The following is a 20,989-nucleotide window of genomic DNA, read 5'->3' on the forward strand; positions in this document are numbered from 1 at the left end:
CAGCCTTTGGCTGTCTAGGCATGCTGGGAGTTGTAGATTTGCAACACCTGGAGGCACTCTGGATGTGGAACACTGTCTTGGAAGCCTTTCAATGCAGTGTTTTTTTTTTTTGTTGTTGTTTTTTTTTTACAACCAAGGTGCTTCTAGATGTTGCAAAACAACAATTCCCAGCAAGCCCAGTCTGGGCATGCTGAGAGTTGTACTTTTCCTACATCTACAGAGGGACATAAGATGGTAGTGGGGTCGTGATGTGGCCAACACTTCTACCCCACCTCTTCACCATGTGAGTCAATGTAGGCAGCATAGTTCCCCCACATTAGGTAGGCAGCATAGTTTCCCCACATTAGGTAGCACAGTTTCCCCACATTAGGTAGCACAGTTTCCCCAAATTAGGCAGCACAATTTTTCCACATTAGGTAGCAGTTTCCCCATATTAGGTAGCAGTTTCCCCACATTAGGAAGCAGTTTCCGCACATTAGTAAGCAGTTTCCCCACATTAGGTAGCATAGTTTGCCAACCACATTAAGTAGCATAGTTACCCACATTAGGTAGCAGTTTCCCCACATTAGGTAGCAGTTTCCCCACATTAGGTAGCATAGATTACCCACATTAGGTAGCAGTTTCCCCACATTAGGTAGCATAGATTCCCCACATTAGGAAGCAGTTTCCCCACATCAGGTAGAATAGACAGACACACACAGACACACACAAACACATGCAAATGCACACACAAACACACTCACCTGGCAGAGCTTCTTTTCTCCGGCACCGGCCTGACAAGTGATGTCACTGATGTCCTCCTGTGTGGGTCGGCAGACCCAGGCCGGCAGGCTCACTGTCTATCACTGGCTATCACACCGCAGCCGCTTTAAAACAATGAGCAGCGGTGGCGCCAAGGCCCGGGAATATTGGGGTTACACCCAGGGCTATAGCCCTGTTAGCCCCCCCCCCCCCCCCCCGGCTCCCTGGCGGGAGTAAATATTGGCTTTTACTAAGGGGAAGCAGGCATTAGCTTGTACAATGGGGAAGTAGGCAGGTGCTTCTACTCTGCTGGAGCAGATATTGGCTTCTACTATGGAGGAGCAGACCTTGGCTTCTACTATTGGATGCAGGCATTGATGTCTACTATGACAGAGCAGGCACTTGCATCTATTAAGATGTATCAGGCATTGCCTTCTACTATGGGGGAGCAGACATTGGTGAGAGGTGCAGGCATTACATTCTACTAAAGGGAAGCAGGCAATGGCTTCTACTTTGGAGGAGCTGGCATTGGCTTTTACTGTGGGGAAGCAGGCAATGTCTTCTCCTTTGCAGGAACAGGTATTGACTTCTGTTATGAGGGAGCAGGCATTGACTTCTGTTATGGAGGAGCAGGCATTTACTTCTACTATGAGAGAGCAGTCATTCATTTCTAGTGTGGGGTAGAAGTCATTGCTTCTGCTATGGGAAAGGAGGCATTAGTCTTTGCTGTGGGGTAGAAGATATTGTCTTTTACTTTGGGAAAGCAGGCATTCATTTCAACTATGGAGGAGCAGATATTGGATTTTACTATGGGGGAGCAGGCATTGGCTTCTACTGTGGGGTAAAGGCATTGATATCTACAATGGCAGAGCAGGCTGGGGCTTCTACTTAGAAGTAGCAGGCATTGGCTTCTACTATGACGGAGAAGACATTGGCTTCTACTATGAAGTAGCAGGCATTGGCTTCTATTAGCCACAAATAATTTATCAACCTGATTGTATTTAAAACATTATGTTAAGAGTCAAAGGGATAATCGTCCATAATCTGTCACAGAGCAGAGTTCCCCCTGTTCATGCGGATTACTGGGGTGTCGTGCCAGAGATGGGAGGGGGGGCGTCCCAGCTGCTGAACCCCCAGCAATCAGATAGGGGATAAGATGTCTAAGGGTGGAGTACCCCTTTAACTAGTAGTGCCATTCTGTATGGATAGGGTAAACAAATGGTTTCCTGACTTGACACTTGAGGATTTAAACACATTAGATATAAGAATATGCACTTACATACAAAGAAACAAACAAACAAACATATAACTGTTTGCTCATCTTTCATTTCAGAGCCAGCATCAGTTCATAGAGAATTGCCGAGTGATGCAGACCATGTGGCCGAAGATAATCGAAGCCTTGGGACCAGCCGCCTTCTGTTCCACATCACAGATGGAGATAATCCATTGTTGTCTCCACGTTGCTCTATCTTCAGCCAAAGTCAAAGATTTAACTTGGACCCTGAGTCTGCACCATCCCCACCAAGTGCACAGCAATTCATGATGTAAGTAGCTGTTATATATCTTGCAGTTGTGTCAGGTATGGTATAATACATACACATAGATATAGTGCAACAGCAGAATGTAATTCATTAACTTTCCTTTACTTCTACAAGACCATTATGTTGGACAGTCGTCTCCCAGCTAGCATATAATATACAGGCTCAAAGTGAGTCGCTGTCCTGCCTGGCTGCAACTGTGTCACAACCTACAGATCTGCCCTCATTCTTCTATTAATATGTTCAATCTCAGGCAGCAAAATCACTGTGGGGGACATATATGAAACTTTGCTTAAATAGTCTATTTTTTAGTAATTTTTTTCAGCTACTGTTTTGCTTACGTGTGACAAATTTATTATTCTGTCGCACGGCCTTAATAAATTTGTCGCACGTAAGCAAAAGCGGGAAAATTCCCCCACGTAAACAAAAGCTGTGAGGTGAGCGCCGTAGATAGCTCTGCTGTTCCCTCGTTGACTACAGAGGTGGTTCTTTGCTATCCTCACTTGTTTATCTATTACTTATTATTTAATTATTTATTATAAGTATCTATTAATGGCCTATGTCCCATTGCATTGTTAAAGGGGTACTACCGTGCTGACAACTTATCCCCTATCTAAAGGATAGGGGATAAGTTGCCTGATCACGCAGGGTCCCGCCGCTGGGGTCCCCGCGATCTCGCATGCAGCACCCCGCTCTCATCAGGCCCCGGAACGAACATCCTCTCCGGGTCTGATGACGGGGCCGGTGATCGTGACGTCACCGCCCCCCCCGTGTGACTTCACGCTACGCCCCTCAATGCAAGTCTAATGCAGGGGGCGAGACAGCTGTCTCGCCCCCTGCCATATACTTACATTGAGGGGCAGATCGTGACGTCACATGGGGGCGGAGCCGTGACATCACAATACTCCGGCCCCGTGATCGGCAGTCATCAGACCCGGAGCGAACATCGCTCCGGGGCCTGATGAGAGCGGGGTGCTGCGTGCGAGATCGCGGGGGTCCGCAGCGGCGGGACCCTGCGCGATCAGGTAACTTATCCACTATCCTTTAGATAGGGGATAAGTTGTCAGCACGGTAGTACCCCTTTAATAACGACAGAATTATAGTACAATTCCTGTTAAAGTATAAATAAATATAGTGTCTAGAAGATGTTTGTTGCATTTATCAATGGCAATTCAATTAAACAATACATAATTACATGTGTTGTTTGCTTTCCTCATATTGTGAAATTTGGCAAAGCTCTTTTGCGTTTTAAGTGAATAAAAAATGTTCTCATATGCGTTTTTTTTGTCATTATTCTTTTTAGTTTTAAATTTGAAGTTTAAATGACAAGCTAACTTTGGAATTAGCTGGAGTTGAAGAGGTTGATTATGGCAATCAGTGTGAAAAAAAGACAAAAGACAAAACAAAAAAAAATTCACAGACAGTGCCCAAAAGTAAGCAATAAAAAATAATCATGTAGTTATAACACACTTTACAAAAAAAACTAAGAATACCATTAATAAAAGAGGACAATTCATTTTAGAGGATGTAAGGCATTTTAGTAAGCCAGGAATGTGCTGGAGTGAATTTAAGCATAGTTTTCCACCATACGACTTTTTAGCAAAGTCGCATTTTGATAAATCTCAAGTTAAAGTGTACCCGTCAGATCCTACAAAAAAAAATTTTTTTTTATATATCACTCAGTACCTAATCCTGACCATGTACATCTAATTTTTGTGTCTGGCACCTTTATTTATTTTTATTACACTTTTAATTTAGCTCACTAGACTGAATTCCTCTCAAAGGGAGGGGGCGTGGCCTCACTGGGCAGGTCTCCGCCCCCTCCCTCAGTATGCTGTCTGCTCACATCTCCCCTAGCATTAGCAAAACTACAACTCCCAGCTTGTCCTCACTGACAGTAGCGGGACACAAGCTGACAGTGGGAGGACTTTTTCTCCAGGTGTGAGCCCTGCACTCACAGCTGTCAATCAAGGAAGTGTGTCCATGACATAGGTGATGATGCATGGACACAGCAGGACTAGTATGTGTCCAAGTAGGTAGGGGGGGGGGTCAGTTGTTTGACTGGCTTTTTCAGTACGGGTAAATGCTTTCATAAATGTCCCCCTATATAGTTTAACAAAGCTCAGCAGTCTAGTTTAAAAAAATAAAATAAATTAGGATACTCCATGTTAATAGGGCGGGTTTGTCATTTGGCACCCCTCATGTTTTAGCAAAAGAGGAAAGAAGCTGCAAAGTGCATTTCCCATTTTGGGGCACTTGGCGCATCCATGTATAACACAGATTTATTTTTAGCAGTCCCAGTTAATCCTTAGTTTGGTTCCTCCACAGAAGACAGTTTATCGCTGGTGTCCCAGTTGCTGGACTCCTTGACATCAGCTTCTTGTAAGAGGACCATTTTAACAAAAAGCATTGTACAGAGTGAATAGATAGAAGTAGAAGGAGTCTGCACTCGTAGCTGTGGTGTGGTGCACGTGGACCAGTCGTCATTAAATAGGTATAAGAAATCCCGGCACAAACGGATGGATGCAAAATCACCTTAAGTGTTTATTCACGAATATGCATAGCAGTATAGCTACATACAAGACACGTTTCAGCCACCTCGTGGCCTTCATCAACTGATCAGCTGATGAAGGCCACGAGGTGCCCGAAACGCGTCCTGTGTGTCGCTATACTGCTATGCATATTCGTTAATAAACACTTAAGGTGATTTTGGATCCATCCGTGTGTGACGGGAGTTCTTCTACCTATTTTGTACAGAGTGAACACCTCCCTTTAATAACAATATTTTGGGAGTTTTGTTAATGTGTGACACAGATCATGAGGGCACATAATATCTAAAACCACTATTTTTACTTATTAATTTATAAACAGTTCCTGGACATACCCCATAATGAATTTTTTTGTAATCTATTATAATGCTTCCAGAGAATAAAGAACCACTAAACTTGTGCTGCACATATTATCACAAATATCAATGTAATTGGGTTTAGAGGTTCCCAGAATAAGAGATATGGAATACAAAGCAATCCTTCGGGGATTTCTGTCAGTCATCCCATGACAAAACCCTATTGTCAGCTTCTTCCCAGTCTGAAAGGACTGCCGTTGTTAATTCTCTTGTCATCTTTAAAGGCCAAGAAGTTCATCAAGAGGGAATTGTGAAGATCCAAAAGAACCCTTGACCGTGATACAACTCACCAAACAAATACAGAACCTGAAGAGGAAGATTAGAAAATTTGAAGATAAATTTGAGCTGGAGAAAAACTATCGTGTGAGTACATCACTTTTCTAGGAATAGAGAATAAACAATGGCTAACTACAGCTGACAGTATCATAAGTTCTCCACAACCGTGACCTCTGTCAGAGGGATAGGAATGCAACTTCGTTATTCCAGAAATGACATAATGTCCCCTGGCACTGTATGACAAGCTCTTATTATAGAGTGTTCCCCATTTAAAATGAAGGTCAGAATCTGTTAGTGTTTCTGTCTCTTTTATTTTTGAACAATCCAAGGCACATTGCTGTGACTCTTTTAAAAAAAGACATCTTATCCCCTATCACAAGGATAGGGGATAAGATGTCCGATCTCCCTGCTGCACCCAGTATTTTTATAGAGCGTCGGGTGCAGCACCAGAGGCTCGTGACGCCACGGGCACGCCCCGCTTGTGACGTCACGGCCACGTCCCCTCAATGCAAGTCTATGGGAGGGGGCGTGACTGCCGTCACGCCCCCTCCCATATACTTGCATTGAGGGGGCGTGGCCGTGACGTCACCTGATGTCATCTGACCTCCTAAGCCGAAAATTGACAGGAATTTTAATCACTAAGTTGCATATTAGACTGAATGTTTTCCCCAAAAACTATTTTATTGTATATAAATCTGTTCAGCTTCTTCAGATCACATGGCATGTTTAATATGACAGGTATAAAGAATGTTTCCTGTATCCACTGGCTGCTTATAAAAACTGTTACCATGCACACTCCATCCAGCATCCTGTCCAGCCGTATTATTATGCATAAAGCAATAATGTATGTATTTTCATCAGAATACATTTAAATTGACTATTAGTTATTTTTGCATTGGTTCATTAAAGGGGTTATCCAGGAAAAAAACTTTTTTATATATATCAACTGGCTCTAGAACGTTAAACAGATTTGTAAATTACTTCTATTAAAAAATATTAATCCTTTCAGTACTTTTTAGCTGCTGAAGTTGAGTTGTTCTTTTCTGTCTAAGTGCTCTCTGATGACACGTGTTTTGGGAACTGTCCAAAGTAGAAGCAAATCCCCATAGCAAACCTATTCTACTCTGTGCAGTTCCCGTGACAAACAGAAATGTCAGCAGAGAGCACTGTTGCCAGACAGAAAAGAACAAGTCAACTTCAGCAGCTGATAATTATTGGAAGGATTAAGATTTTTTTAATAGAAGTAATTTACAAATCTGTTTAACTTTCTGGAGCCAGTTGATATATAGAAAGAAGTTTTTTCCTGGAATACCCCTTTAAAGTGTTTTTATATGTGTTTTTCTATTTGTTTTTTAGCCTTCTCATAGTGATAAAACATCCAATCCTGAAGTCCTGAAATGGATTAATGACCTCTCCAAGGCCCGTAAACAGCTCAAAGGTACTTTTTATATTTACATCCAGTTAAAGGGGTATTCCAGGCAAAACCTTTTTTTATATATATCAACTGGCTCCGTAAAGTTAAACAGATTTGTAAATTACTTATTTTAAAAAATCTTAATCCTTCCAATAGTTATTAGCTTCTGAAGTTTTCTGTCTAACTGCTCAATGATGATGTCACGTCCCGGGAGCTGTGCATGATGGGAGAATATCCCCATAGGAGCTGGACAGCTCCCGGGACATGAGTCATCAGAGAGCAGTTAGACAGAATACAACAACTCAACTTCAGAAGCTAATAACTTTTGGAAGGATTAAGATTTTTTAATAGAAGTAATTTACAAATCTGTTTAACTTTCCGGAGCCAGTTGATATATAAAAAAAAGTTTTGGCCTGGAATACCCCTTTAACTTTGCAGCCCATGCACTAGATTTCTTGCAAAGACTGAAATATCTCTCTGAATCCCCAGCTGTCCTGGTTATACTGGCATCTTAGCAGGATGCTGATTCTTCCATTCTGGGATATTTAAAATATATTGCAAATGTCTTCCTTGTGAGGAGCTCTTATTATTAACACCTTCATGGGCTCATCATTGGTCTGATCGCCAGACATTGAATTGTGTGTCAGTCACTGAGTAGAACCTCCCACTTGACTACTGAGCCTAGAATGAGCACAAATTTACAGAAATCAATGACAAATTCTTTTGGAACTTGTCCAAAAAAAACTATATATATCAATCTGCTTCTCTCCTTCTGCTCTATAACATGCAGCCTGCAGATTGGACTGTATTTTCAGCATTCAATACGTGTAGTTGAAAGAGAAGAAGTTCTTCATAGAGTGACACTGTATAACTTTGCTTGAGTGCTTGTTGCAACAAGAAAGGTGCTTACTTTTTGGGGTTGTGTAAAACCACAACATATACGCTTTTTTGGCCAAGTGATCCTTCTGTGGTATAGTGGAGGAAGCTGCAGCCTGAATAGATATGCCAGACCTCAATCGCAGGTCAGCGTAAGAAAGATACCAGGATATCGGTAACAGCAAAAATACCTGGAGACCGCGCTATAAACCCTCAGAATAAAACAATCCTGAAATGTCAGAGTTATAGTATTCCTGAACCTTCTGTATTGTCCTTAAAACAACGTGTTTTGGGGACTTATATCTGCTTCCTCTAGTGAAACAGAAAAGCACTTGTCTAGTTAGCCTGAGGAGGGGATATAAGTCCCCAAACATGTCATCTAACGGACAATAAAGAAGTTTTAGAAGTACAACTCTGACCTTTATAGATTTATTTTATCTTGAGGGTTTATAGCGTGCCCTTGTGGATTTTTGCTGTTGACGATATGTTGGTATGCATTTTCAATGTGACAGGCTCCCCCTAAACAAAAAACTACTAATTTCCATTCTAGTGGCCACTCGGAAACCAGCCCAATTGTAAAAGAATGGCATAATTTTTTCATGTTAAGCTGAATCTTGTCATGTATTTATTATTTATTTTAGAGTTAAAGCTAAAAATGTCTGAAGACCAAAATGTGATAAGAGCCACTCAAAGTAAATCCTCCTATGAAGAAAGTCCAGTAGCATCCATTGTGGTGGAGCAGCACGAAGTCACCAGCTCATCAATGTCATCTGTAGAGGAGACAGTGGAAACGGTATGGAAGAGGCTAAAGGAGAAGAGACAGTTACTCAACCTCCCTGATAATATAAAGGTACATAGTGTATATAAACTATTTGGTGTAGGTTCCTTTATTCTAAACTTGTACTAGTAGATAAGTGATAAAGTACAATTACTATACTTAGGAATCTAAGAGTTCAGGACAACGTGCACATAAGTAACTTTATCTAATGTAATGCCATACCTGTCAAGACCCTACAGTCCTCAGAATGGATGCGCCATAGTGTTATCTAAGCACTGCTGCTTCATGATAGCTTTTCCAGTGTCCATGTCAGGCTGTCTATTTCTCCTGCACAGCACATTAACTAGTTGAAAGCAGTGCACACTTTTAAATGTTGGCGCATTTTTGGTGCAATAAAAAGTCTGATTGGCTATGCCTATCACTGTAACACTGACAGGCATAATACACTGCAGAGTCAAGTCCCCTAGTGGGACAATAAAATTAAAATAAAACACAATGAAAACAAAATACAATAAAAAAAATAAATACCCTACCATATGATGTGAAGAGCAGAGAAACACGGAAGCTTGGAATCGCGCTGTCGCAGAAATCACTGGATTCGGTGCGTATCTTAAGTTATATTTATTGTCACACGTGTTTCTGGATATAAACTGATCCTTTCTTCAGGCGTGATCACGCCTGAAGAAAGGATCAGTTTATATCCAGAAACGCGTTGTGTGACAATAAATATATCTTAAGATACGCACCGAATCCAGTGATTTCTGCGACAGCGCGATACCAAGCTTACGTGTTCCTCTGCTCTTCACATATTTGTTCACGCTGGTGGATCCAGCGTGTTAAGCCGTAGCAGTTGCAATTCCACAAGCAATCATCAGTGTTGTGCCTGGAAATTGCACAACTACACCAGGTGAGTGTATTCCTGACCTTGGTGTTCCATTGCTGACAAAGGATCCTACACAGGAGCGCACTGTTTGTCCCTTTTGTCCTACCATATGATGTGATCTTGATTACTTAGGTCATTACGATTACAATGATAAACAATTCTTGTTATGTTTTAACATTTGTTAAAAAAAAATCTAATGCTTTGCATTTCCCTATTGAGAAACATAACTTTTTTTTTGTTTTGTTTTGTGCACAGAGCTGTGCGGGGGCTCAATTTTTGCACCATTACCTGTAGTTTTGATTGCTACCATTTCTACATAGATGTGACTTTTTACCGATATTTTTTCTAATATATATATATATATATATATATATATATATATATATATATATATATATATATATATGTGTGCGATGTGACCAAGGCTTATTCATTATTTTTTTTACAGTATTCACCTTGTGGCATCAAAAATATTTTTTTTTTTAGTAGTTTGGATAATCTTGCACCTGGTGATACCAAGCATCCTAATTTTTTATTTATTTTTAATATATTTTTTATATAAAAAAACGGAAAAATAGCGTAATTTCAAAAGGCCTCTGGCTGCCATTCCAACTGATTAACACTTCATGATTGTGTTCTAGAAGCGCCAATTGGAGCCTAACAGATGTGTTATCAGTCAAGTTGTCATCTATCTGCCACAGTTGTGGCATTTAGAGTGTTAAACTGCCAGGATTGGACTAAAGTCCTGCATATGGGGTGATCTCCGTTCACGAGTCTGCTTCATTAGCAGTGACCACTCAGCCTCTGTAAAAAGGCATATGGGTGCTCATCTAGTAATTCATTGTGTACATTTTCAGAAAATGTGGAAGGTGGCAAGGCCCAACCCCCTTTTCAATATGCCACATGCACTAGGGCAGCATAAAAGCAATCATATAAAAAAAAATGGCAATACAATTTACCAAAAATTACACAACACAATATTCATAATTCAAACTTACCATCCACAGAATCTGCACAATATGCATATGAAATAATTCATGGACCGGTATTTTGTACATTGGTTCATTATTTATATAATAGAACAAACCTAAAAATACGCCATTGATGTGAGCTTAGTACTTCCTTGCACCACAGTTATTCAAAACATGTATTTCATTTTGGTGCGTTGTGCGCCAAAAGTGCGTCAAGAAATACAGTGTATTTTCGTTTTTTTAGAATTGTGAGTTAGAGAGCTAGGCTTTGTTGACAAGTCTAGCTTTTAAAACAGAATTTCATGATAAAGTAAAGCCAGTGGCAGATAATTGTAATATAAGGACCTATGTTATGCTTGTCCATATTCAGCATTAAAGGGATACTCCGCCCCTAGACATCTTATCCCCTATCCAAAGGATAGGGATAAGATGTCTGATTGCGGGGGTCCTGCCACTGGGGACACCTGCAATCTGCCTGCTGCACCCAGCGTTCGTTTAGAGCGTCAAGTGCAGCGCCGGAGGCTCATCATGTCACAACCACGCCCCCTCGATGCAAGTCTATGGGAGGGGGCGTGACGGCCCTCACACCCTCTCCCATAGACTTGCATTGAGGGGGCATGGCTGTGACATCACGAGTGGGGCGTGACCGTGTTGTCATGAGCCTCCGCCCCCACATCGCCAGTCATCCTCCGGCATGGAGCAAAGTTCGCTCTGTGCACCAGATGTCTGGGGTGCCGCAGCCAAGATCGCAGGGGTCCCCAGTGGCGGGACCCCTGCGATCAGACATCTTATCCCCTATGCTATGGATAGGAATAAGATGTCTAGGGGTGGAGAACCCCTTTAAGTGCATGTGTGAACAAGCCAATCGGAATACTTGCCTATAAATTCTCTGACATAAAATAATCACGTAGTATTCCTCCTAACTATACCAATAACTTTTTTAAATAGGATATGACAAAAAAGCAAATGAATCTGGAAAAAATGAGTCTCCAGAAATGTCTACTGTATTTTGAGAATATTCATGGACGCCCAGTAAGTATCTTCACAGAGTTTCGGAGCTGTAGTGACCCTAACAGTTTGTTCCAATCTACTCACAATGTGTTGTTGTTGGCTGTTGTAGGAGGGATAGTTCTTGTCTTGTCTGTTAATTTCTGTATTGAACAGTGTTGATGGTGTCAGTAATAATGCCCTACTTATATGTCAACTTTATATGTACACCTAGCTGTTATATCAGTAAGTAAGGCGATGCATTGTTAGGGTACTTTGGATTAGGGCTGCACGATATATCGCAAAAGCAATCGAATCGCGAGTAGTAGGACCTTTCTCTTTTCAGCCAATCACTGGCCGCAGCTGTGTCACGTGTCAAGCCAGTGATTGGTTGATGGGGAAAGGTCTTTTTCTGCTGCAAACAAACTGGGTTTCCCGGATACGGTGGGAGATTTGAAAACCGCCCGGAAAACCCAGTGTATTGCTGCAGTACAAAAATCTACCTACAGGGGGGAGAATGTGACAGGAGGGGAGGAGGTTACGGGGGTGGTGGTAATGTTACAGATGGGGGGCGATGTGACAAAGGGGGGGATAATGTGACGGGGGGGATAATGTGACGGGGGGCGGGGATAATGTGATGAGGGGGGGTGTGACGGGGGGATAATGTGACAGGGGGGAATATGACGGGGGAGGGAGGGAAGGTGACGGGGGCATTTGACAGGGGGGAAGAATGTGACAGAGGGGGAGATGTGATATGGGGGAGAATGTGACAGGGGGAATGTGACGGGAGTGGGGAATGTGACGGGGGAGAATGTGACGGGGAGTGGGGAATGTGACGGGGAGTGGGGAATGTGACGGGGGAGAGTGTGACGGAGTGGGGAATGTGACGGGGGAGAATGTGACAGGGAGGGGAGAATGTGACAAGGGGGAGAATGTGGGCGGGTGGATGTGAGGGGGGGATGTGGCAGGGGGAGGGGGAATGTGACAGGGGGAGGGGGGAATGTCATGGGGGGGTGAGATGTGATATGGGGGAGAATGTGGCAGGGGGAGAGGGGAATGTGACATAGGGGGAAAATGTGATGAGATTGGATATGAAATGGCGAGATTTTGCCATTTATTATATCGCATTGCATAATGAAATAGCAATATTTAGGCCCATAATCCCAATCGCACATTTTCCCCATATCGTGCAGCCCTACTTTGGATTATGGGTAGAGTAAAGGGAGCAGTGGAAACTTTCACCTTGCATTTTCAGCTTTTAAAGTAAAAGCCCTTTAATGTATAAAAAAGGGGCATTCCAGGATTTTTTCCTTTAGCCTTTAAACCCATGATGCCAAGTTATAATGCCATGTAATTTGCTTCTGTTATCTCCATGTGCTACTTTGTCCCGTTTTCATGCACTAGACCCACACCCAGAAGAGCTGTAGTGCAAATCTTTTTCTTTTACTGTCGTCTCTGACCTTTCCCAGCATTCTATGTAGTCACAGACAATATATCTCAAGTCACATGGTCTCCGGCGGGCATGGCTATGCTACAGTGGATAACATTACTTTAGTATCTCCCTTTCACACCCTGCTATTCATCCACCCACTGCAGCATAGCCGCGCTCCCTGGAGATCATGTGACTTGTGACATTTTCTCTGGCTACATGGAATGCTGGGGAAGGTCAGAGACAACAGGAAACTTGCACTACATCACTTCCTGGGGTTGGTCTCGTGCATGAAAAACAGGACAAAGCCCCACGCAGAGATAATAGAAGCATATCACACAGTATTATAACTTGGCATCATGGGCTTATAGGCTGAAGAAAAAAAAATTGGAATACCCCTTTAGCTGTTCATAGCAATGCTATTAGGGCATATTGAGTAAACTCCTATGAGGGCCCTCACATATTAGCCAAGAGTGAACAGTTGTTTGTAACCTCAGATGTAACTATTCCCTGCAAAACCTGGTCATCATTCAGCCCTAAAACACTCCCCCTGTGTGACTTTAAAGGGGTACTCTGGTGAAAACCTTTTTACTTTTAAATCAACTGGTGGCAGAAAGTTAAACATATTTGTAAATTACTTCTATTAAAAAATCTTAATCCTTCCTGTACTTATTAGCTGCTGAATACTACAGAGGAAATTCTTTTCTTTTTGGAATGCTCTCTGATGACATCATGAGCACAGTTCTCTCTGCTGACGTTATTATAATAATAATAACGCTTTATTTATTGTTGTCCTTAGTGGGATTTGAACCAAAGTCCCCAGCACTGCAAGGCAGCAGTGCTAACCACTGAGCCACCATGCTGCCCTTAGCATACATCTGCTATGCATGGTTGCTAAAATGGACAGAGATGTCAGTAGAGAGCACTGTGTTCGTGATGTCATCAGTGTTCCAAAAATAAAGGAATTTCCTCCGTAGCATTCAGCAGCTAATAAGTACTGGAAGGATTAAGATTTTTTAATAGAAGTAATTTACAAATATGTTTAACTTTCTGCCACCAGTTGATTTAAAAGAAAAAAGGTTTTCACCGGAGTACCCCTTTAAGATGTTCATTGATGTTCTTATTATATTGGTGTTTGAATTGGTTCAGCCGGTGACTGTCCAGCTGCTCTCTGCCTCCTTATGTTCCGTATTTGTAAGTCTATACAAATGTGTCCAGGGAATTGTTAACATGGCTGCCGAGCGCCTGAGAGAGTGTGAATAGACCTTGAGGATGTGATTGTTTTCATCTGCCCCAGTCAGTCTGTGATGCAGAACTTGTGCTGCACTTTGTCTTGATCTATGTTCTGTCGCACTGTAGATCATCCATGGGGTTTTTCCACTTTGACTTGACAGCTGATCAGTTGTCCTTAATAGAAACCAACTTTACACATTAGTGAGCAGCCTGTTTGCCTATTATCGAACTCATCTAACACTTGTTATGCACTAAACAAGTACAATGTCTATTTTGTTTACATTGGCACTTTTTGGACATCTACCATTTAAAGAGGTACTCCGGTGGAATGTTTTATTTTTAATTTTTTTTTAATCAACTGGTCCCAGAAAGTTAAACAGATTTGTAAATTACTTCTATTAAAATTTTGTAATCCTTCCAGTACTATTTAGGGGCTGTATACTACAGAGGAAATGCTTTTTTTTTTTTTTTGGGGGGGGGGGGGGGGGGGGGGGGATTTCTCTTCTGTCACGACCACAGTGCTCTCTGCTGACATCTGCTGTCCATTTTAGGAACTGTCCAGAGCAACATATGTTTGTTATGGGGATTTTTCCTGCTCAGGACAGTTCCAAAAATGGACAGCAGAGGTCAGCAGAGAGCACTGTGGTCGTGACAGAAGAGAAATCCAAAAATAAAAGCATTTCCTCTATAGTATACAGCCGCTAATATGTACTGGAAGGATTAAGATTTTTTAATAGAAGTAATTTACAAATCTGTTTAACTTTCTAGCACCAGTTGATAAAAAAAAAAAAAAAAGTTTTCCACCGGAGTACCCATTTAACATCCCTGAAGAACCACCCAAGGCCATTTCTTTATTTAAAAAAACGGTATGATGTTTAATATGTCTAAGGCACTTAGCATCTTCTCATGGTATATACGTATAGCTTAATATGTATAAGGAATGTATCATCTTCTCATGGTATATACGTATAGCTTAATATGTATAAGGAATGTATCATCTTCTCATGGTATATACGTATAGCTTAATATGTATAAGGAATTTATCATCTTCTCATGATATATATACGTGTAGCTTAATATGTATGAGGAATTTATCATCTTCTCATGGGAAATAGCTTGATATGTATAAGTTATGTATTGTCTTCTCATGGTATATAGCTTAATATGTATAAGGAATGTATCATCTTCTCATGGTATATAGCTTAATATGTATAAGGGATGTATCATCTTCTCATGGTATATAGCTTAATATGTATAAGTGATTTGACATATTCTCATGGTATATAGCTTAATATGTATAAGTGATTTAACATATTCTCATGGTATATATCTTAAAGGGGTACTCCAGTGGAAAACGATTTGTTTTTTAAACCAACTGGTGCCAGAAAGTTAAACAGATTTGTAAATGACTTTTATTAAAAAATCTTAATCCTTCCAGTACTTATCAGTTGCAGTATACTAAAGAGGAAGTTAGGCTTAGGGTATCTTCACACTGAGGAATTGGGGCGGAAATCAAGCAGAAATTTTCTGCCTCAAAATATTGTTACTTTTCCACAAGAACACACAGAGATTTCGAGCGGAATTCCACACGCGGAAATGAAAATTTCAAGCGGAGGAGGAGAAGAGTATAATATATATATATATATATACATATATATATATATATATATATATATATATTATCCTCTTTTTTTTTTTTCATGCGGAAATTCCGTGCCAATTCCGTGCCAATTCCGCGTGGAAAGGATTCTGACTGAAATTTTTTTTTTTTTACAATGATCTTTATGGGAGTAAGGCTAGGTTCAGACTACAGAATTTTCAACAGAAATTCAGTCGTAAAATTTCCGTCAGAAATTCTGCTTGCTAAAATGTCTAGTGTAGTGAATGGGTTTCCGTTGACAAATTCACACTTCGGAATTTGTGAAGTGGAAAATCCGCTTTGAAAATCCGCTTAGAAATTTCCGCCTGAAGAAAGGCGGTGCTCTTTCTTCAGGCGGAAATCCGCGCGGAACACATTGCAGTCTATTTGAGACTGCAGTGTCCGCGCGGTCCTAGCGCCGACTGATTCAGCCGGCGCTGGCCGCACTCGGAATCTCCGGGCGGAAATTTTCTGCCTGGAGATTCCGTAGTCTGAACCTAGCCTAAGATGCTGATTCCGCCTGAAAGAAAGAACATGTTCTTTCTTCAAGCAGAACAGACTTCCTCGTCAGAATTCTGCTTGAGGAAATTCCTCAGTGTGAACTGAGGGGCAGAAATTCTGCACAACTCTATGGGGTTTTCACTGCTGAATGATTTGGAGAGGAAAAAGCAAGCAGAATTACTCGTGGAAATTCCTCTCCAATTCCTCAGTGTGAACATACCCTTAAGCAGGATTGACGGCTCACCTCTGCTGGACACCCACACCTGTGCTCGGATTAGCCGGTAGTGCTCCCAGTCCAAATAATATCACAAAGAAGAAAGGATCCAGCGCAGGATAAAATCAAACAGGGACTTTATTGAAGATCACATGGAAAGCACAGAAAACACCAACGTGTTTCGGGTCAAGCTGGACCCTTAGTCATGGCATCGAAGAGGAAGTTGAGTTTTTCTGTCTGACCACAGTGCTCTCTGCTGACACCTCTGTCTGTGTCAGGAACTGTAGTGAGTACAAGCAAATCCCCTACCAAACCTCTCCTGCTCCGGACAGTTCCTGACTTGGACAGAGGTGTCAACAGAGTGCACTGTGGTCAAACTGAAAATAAATTAAAAAATTAAAAGAACTTCCTGTGGACCATACAACAGCTGATAAGTACTGGAAGGATTAATATTTTTTAATAGAAGTAATTTACAAATCTGTTTAACTTTCTGTCACCAGTTGATTTGAAAGAAAAAAAAAATTTCCACTGGAGTACCCCTTTAGTATGTATAAGGAATGTATCATCTTCTTATGGTCTAAACCTGCCTAGCAATTACTAAACACTAGCTCCTTCCCTATGTTCTAGAAGGGATGTCTAGAACATAATAGAAATAAACTAGTGGCTAATGAGGGCACAATACATTGTATGTGAGATAAGGCAGTTAGATGGTCAGGGATGAGTGATTAAAACATATTGATAGCTTCATCTGGAAATTAGAGTGACTCATGGGACTAATGATTAGATTTATATAGCACTGCATAATTGGTTGGTGTAGTATAAATAACAGAATAATACTAATTATTATTATTGTTATTATTATTCCTTATTTTTTTATTTATGTAGAGTTTATCTTGAAAGAGAACTTGACATATGTTTAGTTAATACATTCTGTATAAAATAACAGTTCTATATGGTCATGCTTTGGAGCGTTACATTGTGTTGTGTCTCATTCCTCCTTCAAATGTATGAATAAACTAATAACTGGGTGCTACTATTCTCCTTCTAAATGGGGTGTGCACACAGTCTAGGACTGTCATACCGGACGATAGAAATGAAGTCTCGGCACTCACAGATAATCTTGCAAAATCTTTCAGTGTTTATTCAAACAAGTGGCATACAGGACGCGTTTCGGCTTCACGCCGTTATCAACCGCGATAGAAATGAAGTCTCGGCACTCACAGATAATCTTGCAAAATCTTTCGGTGTTTATTCATACAAGTGGCATACAGGACGCGTTTCGGCTTCACGCCGTTATCAACCGCGATAGAAATGAAGTCTCGGCACTCACAGATAATCTTGCAAAATCTTTCGGTGTTTATTCATACAAGTGGCATACAGGACGCGTTTCGGCTTCACGCCGTTATCAACCGCGATAGAAATGAAGTCTCGGCACTCACAGATAATCTTGCAAAATCTTTCGGTGTTTATTCATACAAGTGGCATACAGGACGCGTTTCGGCTTCACGCCGTTATCAACCGCGATAGAAATGAAGTCTCGGCACTCACAGATAATCTTGCAAAATCTTTCGGTGTTTATTCATACAAGTGGCATACAGGACGCGTTTCGGCTTCACGCCGTTATCAACCGCGATAGAAATGAAGTCTCGGCACTCACAGATAATCTTGCAAAATCTTTCGGTGTTTATTCATACAAGTGGCATACAGGACGCGTTTCGGCTTCACGCCGTTATCAACCGCGTTGCGGTTGATAACGGCGTGAAGCCGAAACGTGTCCTGTATGCCACATGTGAGAATAAACACCGAAAGATTTTGCAAGATTATCTGTGAGTGCCGAGACTTCATTTCTATCGTCCGGTTTAGTCTCTGGTCTGGGTGCACCACATGGGACACGAGTGCCGACTCCTTCTATTCCAATAGGACTGTCATACCGATGTTGATTGAGTCTGTCTGTTTTGTCAAAGAAGCACTGCCTTATTGTCACATTATTGATACAATTCCAGAAGGAATAGCAGAAATAGGCTGGAATCGCACTTGGCGGTTTTGTAAAAAAAAACAAAAAAAAAAAACACGAAAGAAAGCTACACTTTTTTTTCTAAACCAAAAATGCTGCCACAAAATGTTAGCTTAAAGGGGTATTCCAGGCCAAAACTTTTTTTTGTATATATCAACTGGCTCCGGAAAGTTAAACAGATTTGTAAATTACTTCTATTAAAAAATCTTAATCTTTCCAATAGTTATTAGCTTCTGAAGTTGAGTTGTTGTTTTCTGTCTAACTGCTCTTTGATGACTCACGTCCCGGGAGCTGTGCAGTTCCTATGGGGATATTCGCCCATCATGCACAGCTCCCGGGACATGACATCATCATTGAGCAGTTAGACAGAAAACTTCAGAAGCTAATAACTATTGGAAGGATTAAGATTTTTTAATAGAAGTAATTTACAAATCTGTTTAACTTTCCAGAGCCAGTTGATATATGTATATATATATATAAAAAAGGTTTTGCCTGGAATACCCCTTTAATGTCAATTGAAAACCATAAAATGCCATAACCACATGGTGTTTGTTTTTTCCCCCTTTTGGGTCTTAGTAGAAGTTTTTCAGCATGCTGAGGGTAGGGCATATATAAGATATCTTGGTATTTTTGCTCCCATAGACTTCTATTCATGTGTAAAACACAAGAGAAAACACTATGGGGGGAGATTTATCAAAACCTGTGTAGAGGCCCAGTTGCCCATAGCAACCAATCAGATCGCTTCTTTGATTTTTCAGAGACCCATTCAAAAATGAAAGAAGCAATCTGATTGGTTGCTATGGGAGACTGGTTAACTTATTTATCTACACAGGTTTTGATAAATCTCACTGCATGTGTGTATAGATATTGACATTTTTCTGGCCTTTTTTCCTCTTATTTCTTTAATAGAAACATGATTTAAAAAAATAAATAAATAAATAAAATCACATGATTTGTAATGAAAAAACGCAGGGGATAAAACACTCCCCCCCCCCCCCCCCAAAGAACGCCTGTACAAATATACATAAAGAAAACATTTATGGGGGCATTTTTTTTGTGGCATTTCATTTTTTTCTGGATCTGTTCCTAGCCCAACAGCTTAAAAGGGTATTCCAGTGAAAAACATTTTATTTTCCATATCAACTGGCTCCAGAAAGTTAAACAGATTTGTAAATTACTTACTATAAAAAAAATCTTAATCCTTCCAGTACTTATCAGCTGCTGAAGTTGAGTTGTTTTGTTCTGTTGGACCACAGTACTCTCTGCTGACACCTCTGTCTGTCTTTGGAACTGTCCAGAGTAGGAGCAATTCCCCATAGAAAACCTATCCTGCTCTGGACAGTTCCTGAGACAGACAGATCTTCAGTAGCTGATAAGTACTGGAAGGATTAAGATTTTTTTTAAATAAAAATAATTTACAAATCTGTTAAACTTTCTGGAGCCAGTTCATATGAAAAAAAATAAATAAAAAGATTTTCACTGGAATACCCCTTTAAGGGTCTATTCACATGACAGAATTTCCGCTTTCCGAATTCCGCCTCATAGACTTCTATGGGATTCCGCACTCCCATTCACACTTCTGAATTTCCGCTTGCCGTGTGAATAGACCCTAAAACATAATTCTTTTCTGGTGAATTTACATATTTACTAAAGAAGAAATCAGAGAGGAGACCACTCCATACATAAGTGAAGCTGGACTAAGACTATAGTGGACTGACTGTGCATTTCCTAAATTCAATTGTCACAGTTACTGCTAGATATTACAATGGGAACAATCAATACCAGTGGTTATTGTGTTCTACATCATGCATACAGCGGTCCCTCAAGTTACAATATTAATTGGTTCCAGGACGACTATTGTATGTTGAAACCATTGTATGTTGAGACCAGAACTCTATGGAAACCTGGTAATTGGTTCTGAAGCCACCAAAATATCATCCAAAAAATAGGAAAGAGTGAGGATTAAAGAAAAATAATAGATAACTAATATAGATAAAGCAAGTCCTTACATATAAAAGTAAGAAAGATCTGCTGGGAGATGTAATTCACTGTCTATTTTAGTGTTTCCCAAAGAGGGTGCCTCCAGCTGTTTCAAAACTACAACTCCCAGCATGCCCGGACAGCCTTCGGCTGTCCGGGCATGCTGGGAGTTGTAGTTTTGCAACAGCTGGAGGCACCCTCTTTGGGAAACACTGGTCTATGTAGAGGACAGGAGCTTCTTCAGGGTCCTGTACAGAACACGCAATGTCCTAAAAATAGTAAAATGGAGCCACCCAAACCTGGTATCCAAAGGAGCAGCTAACCCTGGCAGAGGTAAAGCGTACAGAACATGTAATACCTCCCTGTACTGTAGGGGGGCGCCACCAGACACCAGTCAGTGCATGCACTTCAGGAATACGGGGTTCTACCATTGAAAAGCCCATTCTGATTGGCCGGTTCTTCCAGCCATTGACACGTTTTGCAGAGTCCGTAGCATTGTATGTTGAGTCTGGTTTCAAGTTACAATGGTCCAGAATAGACATTGTATGTTGAAACTATTGTATGTTGAGGCCATTGTAAGTTGAGGGATCACTGTATAAGTATGGATAGA

At 41.0% G+C, this 20,989-nt stretch overlaps 1 protein-coding gene across 4 annotated transcripts in view; it reads left to right on the forward strand.

Moving 5' to 3' along the window:
* Positions 1 to 20,989, forward strand: part of FAM13C (family with sequence similarity 13 member C) — a 187,220-nt gene that overhangs the window by 156,447 nt on the left and 9,784 nt on the right. For 3 of the 4 annotated variants that reach the window (XM_056529913.1, XM_056529914.1, XM_056529915.1), the window contains exons 7-11: positions 2,075 to 2,285; positions 5,409 to 5,547; positions 6,817 to 6,898; positions 8,392 to 8,600; positions 11,331 to 11,414. In XM_056529913.1, the coding sequence (XP_056385888.1) occupies positions 2,075 to 2,285; positions 5,409 to 5,547; positions 6,817 to 6,898; positions 8,392 to 8,600; positions 11,331 to 11,414 (725 nt within the window). The remainder of the gene's footprint in view (positions 1 to 2,074; positions 2,286 to 5,408; positions 5,548 to 6,816; positions 6,899 to 8,391; positions 8,601 to 11,330; positions 11,415 to 20,989) is intronic. The other variant, XM_056529916.1, reaches the window with a different exon arrangement.

Source organism: Hyla sarda, chromosome 7, assembly GCF_029499605.1.
Source record: "Hyla sarda isolate aHylSar1 chromosome 7, aHylSar1.hap1, whole genome shotgun sequence".
In the NCBI taxonomy this organism is placed as follows: Eukaryota; Metazoa; Chordata; class Amphibia; order Anura; family Hylidae; genus Hyla; species Hyla sarda.